The sequence below is a fragment of the Anastrepha obliqua genome, chromosome 1 (assembly GCF_027943255.1).
Source record: "Anastrepha obliqua isolate idAnaObli1 chromosome 1, idAnaObli1_1.0, whole genome shotgun sequence".
NCBI classification, from domain to species: domain Eukaryota; kingdom Metazoa; phylum Arthropoda; class Insecta; order Diptera; family Tephritidae; genus Anastrepha; species Anastrepha obliqua.
Window position 1 is genome coordinate 167,211,382 of NC_072892.1, and position 7,538 is coordinate 167,218,919.

Consider the following 7,538-nt stretch of genomic DNA (forward strand, 5'->3'; position numbering starts at 1 on the left):
AATGTCAGACAAGCCAAGTTGTAACATGATAATAATTATAGTGGTGTGATAATAATGGAAAGATTATCGCTATTGATTATTCTTCATTTGTGTTTTATTTATTTTTTTATTATGATTATTATTAATTTCTTATTTATTTTTATTATTACTTTTTTTTTTTGAAAGATTTAAACAAAACTTTTTCAACTTCATTTCACTTTTAATTTTTTATTCGTACTGTTCTTTATCCACACGTTTGTTATTTTTACAATTACTATTTATTTATTATGATTATTATTAATTTTTTAATTTTCTTTTGAAAGGTTTAAACAAAACTTCTTCAATTTCATTTCACTTTTATTTCTTATTCGTACTGTGCTTTATCCACACGTTTTTTATTTATACAAGTATTATTTATTTAATATGATTATTATTACTATTATTATTATTATTTTTCTCTTTTTCCTTGAATATTTTAAACAAAACTTTTTCATTTTAATTTCACTTTTCATTTTTTATTCGTACTGTTCTTTATCCGCACGTTTTTGACATTCGTCTTATCATAGTTGAGGTTATGTACACCATCAGCTGTTTTTAAATTTCATTCCCACGCACAAACAATTGCATCACGACTTTCCCGGCACACTAAATCGTGATGACAATTTTTTATTATTTTAATTAATATATCAATCATTTATAACTTAAAGCGGTAGCAATATTTCGTATAAGTGCACAAATTATTGTGAAGCATGCAAAATTCTCGTTATGGTAGTGGTTTACTAAACACGCTCGCGCGAAATCTGAAGCTACGTGCAACACCACCTCAATCGCCGCTGAATGTAATCACTCTATTTGCCAATAAAAATGTGCATCTTAGCAGCTACATACATGCACGCAACAGGAAAACTGGACCGCAACATGTTTCGACACTTTTCAAACCGGTGGCTGTGCCGAGAAATACAGACGAACATGACGTAGGCACCGAAATGGTGGGAAAACTGGACAAGGCTGAACTGTTGAAAATTCTTAACAAGTTCACGCAAAAGCGAGAAATTAAAATTCTGTGTGTTGAAAATGGTCTAGATTGTAAGTGCCTTTCACTAAGTATCTAAATCCACAATATTTAATGGCAATTGTGTCCACCAGCTTACCTCCAGCAACAAGCATTCGCCTCGTTTCGCCGCTATTGCATTGAAGCGGAAAACCTTCCAGTGGATTTGCACATAACCATTAGTGATATACTGCAAAATGCCGGACACGTTGATGATATCTTCCCCTATTTCCTCCGACACGCAAAAACAATTTTCCCTCATTTAGACTGTATGGACGACTTGAAGAAAATCTCGGATTTGCGTACACCCGCCAGCTGGTATCCCAGCGCACGTGCAATTACGCGCAAAATCGTATTTCATGCAGGGCCAACGAATTCGGGAAAAACATATCATGCTATGGAACGATTTCTCACTGCTAAGTCAGGGGTGTATTGCGGGCCTTTAAAACTGTTAGCCACGGAAGTGTTCAACAAAGCCAATGAAAGGGTAAGTATGGGATAGTAAACTATGTAGTTAAATAAACAAGAATTTTTCACTATAGGGTACGCCCTGCGATTTGGTTACGGGTGAGGAGCGTAAATTTGGTATCAATGAAGATACAGCAGCAAGTCATGTTGCTTGTACTGTGGAAATGACATCTGTGAATACGCCATGTGAGTTGAAGGAATTAAATTGAGCTGGCTTTTTGCGAACATTTTCTTTCACCTTAGATGAAGTCGCGGTTATCGATGAAATACAGCAGTTGCGTGACCCACAGCGAGGATGGGCTTGGACTCGTGCCTTTCTTGGTCTAATCGCCGACGAGGTGCATGTTTGCGGTGAGGCCGGTGCTTTGGAATTGTTGCAGAAAATTTGTGAGACCACAAATGAGACTGTGGAAGTGAATAATTACGAAAGACTTACGGAGCTCACCGTTGAAGACTCGGCTTTGGGAAGTTTAGACTACATCCAGCCTGGAGATTGCATCGTTTGTTTTAGTAAAAATGATATTTACTCAGTATCGCGTGAAATTGAAGCAAGGTAAGCGAGAGGTATTATGAATTGCCTTCCACGTTCCGCCGACAGTCGGTTCTACGTCACCGAAACGACTCGGATTTATATCCGGCCAAGAACTGTCACTCCAGCAGCACTCCCCAGTCATGTACGGGGAATGTTTTTGCTGCTACAACACACACGAACTGCCTTCTGAAATTCTTATGGCGAATGTTAATGATGTTACAAGAATAACAACAACAGAAGTAGTGTTAAGCAAACCTTTTTATTCACGAAAGCAAAGAAAATGCAAGCAAATTTTTAAGCAACATATTTTTTCAGGGGCAAAGAAGTTGCTGTCATCTATGGAGGATTGCCGCCAGGCACTAAATTGGCGCAAGCAGCCAAGTTTAATGATCCCGACAATAGCTGTAAAGTAATGGTGGCAACGGATGCTATCGGTATGGGACTTAATTTGTAAGTTGTGCGCTCGCTCATCGCATTCCGCATAAGCATTCAAAATTCAACTCACATTTCAGGAGCATTCGGCGCATTATTTTCTACTCCATAATTAAGCCTGCTATGAATGAAAAGGGTGAACGTGAAGTCGATACAATATCCGTGTCTTCAGCACTGCAAATTGCGGGACGCGCTGGACGCTATCGTACGCAGTGGGAGCACGGCTATGTCACCACTTTCAAATCGGACGATCTGCAAGTCTTGCGTAAGCTTTTAACACAAAAACCCGAGCCACTAAAACAAGCTGGCTTGCATCCTACCGCCGATCAAATTGAACTCTATGCTTACCATCTGCCTAATTCGACGCTCAGCAATTTAATGGTACGTGGCTAGGAAGTTATTACTTATTATAGTTATTAGTTATATTAATATTGCAATTTATTCGTTTTCAGGATATATTTGTGAATTTATGCACTGTTGACGACTCCTTGTATTTTATGTGCAACATTGAGGATTTCAAATTTTTAGCTGAGATGATAGAGCATGTGCCACTGGCCTTGCGCGCACGTTACGTATTCTGTTGTGCACCTATTAATAAGAAAATGCCGTTTGTGTGTTCTATGTTCCTAAAGGTATGCAGCAGAAATAATTCATAAGCCATAATGATCCTGTAAAACTATACCTTAACTCGTTTCATACAGATTGCCAGACAGTACAGCCGCAACGAACCGATCACCTTCGATTTCATTACACGCAATTGCGGTTGGCCTTTTGCTTTGCCTAAGACTATAATTGATCTTATGCATCTCGAATCCGTATTTGATGTAATGGATTTATATTTGTGGCTGAGCTATCGTTTCTTGGATCTATTCCCAGACGCTGCCGCCGTACGGGTGGCGCAAAAAGAACTTGATGAAATCATACAGCAGGGAGTTTTTCAAATAACGCGGCTACTTAAGAACTCCGAAGCCAGTCAGAATGCAGCCGATGGTGATATGACCTATAATATACGACGCGTCACACAAATGCGGGGTAAAACAACTTGAGATTGATTGTTGTTCAAAAACATTTCATATAATATTTTCCTTACTCTAGAACCACGCATTCCCAGCGCGTCACGCGGCCGCCTTACAGAACGCTTATTGGCTCAAGGTCTGCTAACACCGGGCATGCTTAGTGAATTGCGGAAAGAGTGGGATGCACAGCAACAGTCTCTAGCACAGCCTGCTGGTGATAATCCCTTCGAAGATGATGACGACAGCAATAACAGTGCATACAAGAAGATGCGTAGAAAACGTCGCAAGTGAGAGAGAATAAAATGATAGAAAACTATTTTGATTTATGTATATTATTTTTCGTTGCATGTAGTTAATTGCAGCAAATATTTTATAGAGTTCATTTATTACAAAATTTTGACAAATTTTTGCGCGCGGCAAAAAAGTTGTTTGTAATGGATGAAATCTGAGTGGTACATAGTTTAATCACTTGTATAAGTTAGTTAGAAACTAGCTTATATGTATGTTTATATTTGCTAATCGTTTAGAAGAGAAAGGATGAAATAAAAAATTTCAATAAAAAACTTTTATGAGTAAGTGATTAATAAAAAATTAAAATCAGCTGAATAGTTAAAGAAATAATAAAATTGTTTTAATCAAGACTTGAAAATTTAGTTCTATTGCGCAAAATCACTTTCATATTCAGCTAACGGCAAGCGCTCGCCACTTTAACCAACCAACCAATCAACATATAACGGGTATTTTTTTTTAACTGTAGTGTTGGTGTTCATGTATCCAAAAAAATTGCAAAGTAGGGGAAAGTGAGAAAGCATAATAACATTTCGTTTTGAGGGGAAGTTTCAAGTTTTTACCGGGCAAATTTTTACTTATATGAATTTGCAAGCGAGAAAAACAGCTGATCGCAAAGGAAAAATAAACTCGAATTAAAATTTGCGAATTGAGTCAAAGTTCTAAATGTAAATAAAATGGGGATTAAAGTGGAGAATGTAAGTATACACTTTAGATAAAATTTGTAGAGTTGATTTGAAATCATATACGAAATATGAATCGGCTAATGAGAGAGGTACATATGTAAGTACATATGTATTTCTGAAACACCATCTCCAGTCACCGCTGCTGCAGTTGCCGAAATACAAAACGACAGCATTGAAGGCATATTTTGTGTTTTATGCTTGTAGGTACTTTTTGGTGACTAACTAATTTTGAAGTATATATACTTATACATACATGCAATAGACGGAAGCAAGGGAAATATGAAGGAAGCTGTCTTTGCCACGACAATACAATTGCTAAAGGAATGTGCTTCATCTTGCAGCGATGATGAAATGGAACAAATTATTTTGGACAAAATAAAATCATTTGATGCTGATGCTAGGCTCGTTATTTTTTTTTTTTTTTATTTTTATTTTTTTTATTATTTTTTTCTTTATAAATTTTTTTTTGCATTTAATTTGAGTAGCTCAACTAAAAGAAATTTACCATTTGTGATTTTTTCCGCCAACAATTTAATCAGAGGTTCATCAAACTTGCAAATTAATACTGGGTTTGCGGTGAGTCCAAGAATGAAATAGGGTCTGTAGCCGGATGGTACTTAAATGGTAGTATTAACCCTCTAGTGCATAGAAAAGATATTTTATAATAAAATTATATTTTATACTAATTAGAGGCCATAAAATACAAATATAATATTATTTTTATTTGTACGACCCGAATTCGCTCTGTGGCCCTGGAAATTAGCACCCCGCCTCTGGACAGTCTTATGCAGGTAGCTTAAAAAAAAATTACTAAAAATACAATACCACTTAAACAAGTAAACAGAAAACGTTTATTTATAAAAATTTAAGTAATATATAAAATAGTATACAAATTGTTAAGTTTGGTTCGCAGTCTTCATGCGAATTTTGTAGCGACCAATTAGACTGTCCATCAAGTCCACTCCGCCCATGTGCCGGTTGTATTCTTTGACAATGTTTGGACAGCTCACATATTCATACTGTTTTCTATTGCGGTTATAGCGACGGGACAATGTGTTTCGGTCGCTCGGATTATTCGAGTTAAATGGCTGCACACCTGCATACGTTGACGCTAAACGAACTGGTTTGCTGTCCTTCCCAACAACAGTAGAAATATCTACTCCAAATGCGGTGGCAACGAATTCCTCCGAATATCCACGAGGAGCTTTTTTCACCACTAGCTGTTAATCGGTAGACAGTTTACAGTTTTTCACACGGTTGGCTCGAAAAGTTCCAAGCGAATTAATTCCACGACATCGAAGGTAAACCAATAGTCCAAGCGACGTAAAGTAATTATCGAAATACACTATGTGGTTTGTAAAGTCTGGTATGTTTCTTGACAAACGGACCACTATATTTGAAGCGGCTCCCAAATCAGGCATTCCTTCTTCACGGATGTTATCGGCAGCGCCTGTAAACAATTCAAAACTATAAGAAAAACCTTTGGTGTCACAAATGGAGAATATTTTGAAACCCCATTTATGAGGCTTTTTCGGCATATACTGCTTGATATTTATTTTAGACATTTTCGTGCCGCACATTTGTTCGTCGACGCTCAAACGCTGGGACATTGGCACAGAGGAAAATCGAACATTCATAACTCTTCAAGATTCGGGTTATGAAACGTCGACTCTTCAACATTTATTTGAAGATGATTTTTACGCCACAGTAAGTTTTGAAACTCTTTCATATTGTTTCGAAGATTAGCAACATCGATTTCAAAGTGCGCTGAAGAAGTTGGTATACCTCTTCCCGAAAATTCGTCTGTTCCTGTAATTTCAATTTCTCCTTGTGAAACCGGTACAGACATGCTTTTTAGATTTTCTTGTGGACCAGTTGGTACAGCAAGGGAAAGAGAAAGATCAGATACAGAAATGTTGTTTGCTGTTTCTTGTAGAAAGGAATCATTTTGATTGGGGACCACAAAATCTGGGTTATTCACGTCGTTGTCACTATCGAAATCATCGCCTTCAATTTCCTCATCACTGTTTTCGCGAAAGTCCATAAAGTCGTTGAACTCCTCATCTGACATCTGCGACAAGTCGTATTTGCGTTTGCGTCCCCACCGCGACATTTTTCTAGTGATAAAAAATATAAATCAGCATAATATGTGAACTTGAAGTTCAAAATAACTGAACATTTTTTTTGAACGCACTGCATACGGCCTCCTGTAGACGGTTGCAGCGTGAAGTACACAGTGGCACAATGTACATAAAAAAAAAACTTGGAGAGCACTTTATCTCACTCTACACTTCTCAATCTACTTACCAAATATTTTTTTAACTCAATATTCCAATAGGGCACTTCTTAGGAAGTCTCACAAAAACACCTTCTCAGAAAAATACTTTTTTCGGTTATTTGATCACTTCTTTTAATTCCACTTGCAAAATTTTTGTAATATGAGCACATGCAGCTTTCACGATCAAGGGTAAACTGAAGAATATGAATCGTGTAAGCTGCATGATAAACAAAAAAGCACTTCGTGTTTTTAGTTTATTTTTTTTTTGCTCTTAAGTGTTGCCCGCCTGTAGGCGGTTATATGCACTAGAGGGTTAAGTATCACTATGCTATGGGGAAAATGGCAACTGTTGTCCAAACGGAAGTTTTTGCCATCCTGAAAGTAGCCGAATGGATAATCGAGAGGAGATGGAGCGGTAAACAGATTGCAGTTTCCAGTGACAATCAGGCAGCACGAAAGTTCAAGAATGTAAGAAGAAGCTTAATTCTGCCGCAAGGCAAAACAGGCGTATACAGGACACTCCGGTGTTCAAGGAAACGAAATTGCCGATGAATTGGCCCACCGTGGATTAGCGGTTCCCTCACAAGGGCCAGAGCCAATAATCGGAATCAGTTCCGCAGAAATCACGAATCCGATGGTCCGGTCTAGAACGCTGCAGAACTGCAAAGTGTAAAAAGTCCGAACAGAAAACTGTCAAACTTTCTACTAAAACTTGGAAGGAAAGACGTTCGGTTGATGTTCGTTATTATTACAGGACACAACCCATGGGGTCAGCATATGACCACCATGGGAATCATTAAGGACTTTC

The 7,538-nt window shown here is 37.6% G+C and overlaps 1 protein-coding gene across 1 annotated transcript; it reads left to right on the top strand.

Annotated features, from left to right (window-relative positions):
- The first annotated feature begins 571 nt into the window (after window positions 1-571).
- LOC129240285 (ATP-dependent RNA helicase SUV3 homolog, mitochondrial) lies at window positions 572-4,038 on the top strand. Its single transcript, XM_054875992.1, has 9 exons — window positions 572-1,065; window positions 1,126-1,517; window positions 1,573-1,684; window positions 1,742-2,051; window positions 2,346-2,480; window positions 2,543-2,843; window positions 2,915-3,094; window positions 3,164-3,494; window positions 3,558-4,038. Exons 1-9 carry the CDS (start codon window positions 729-731, stop codon window positions 3,767-3,769), a joined length of 2,310 nt encoding a protein of 769 aa, XP_054731967.1. The 5' UTR covers window positions 572-728; the 3' UTR covers window positions 3,770-4,038.
- Window positions 4,039-7,538: the final 3,500 nt, after the last annotated feature.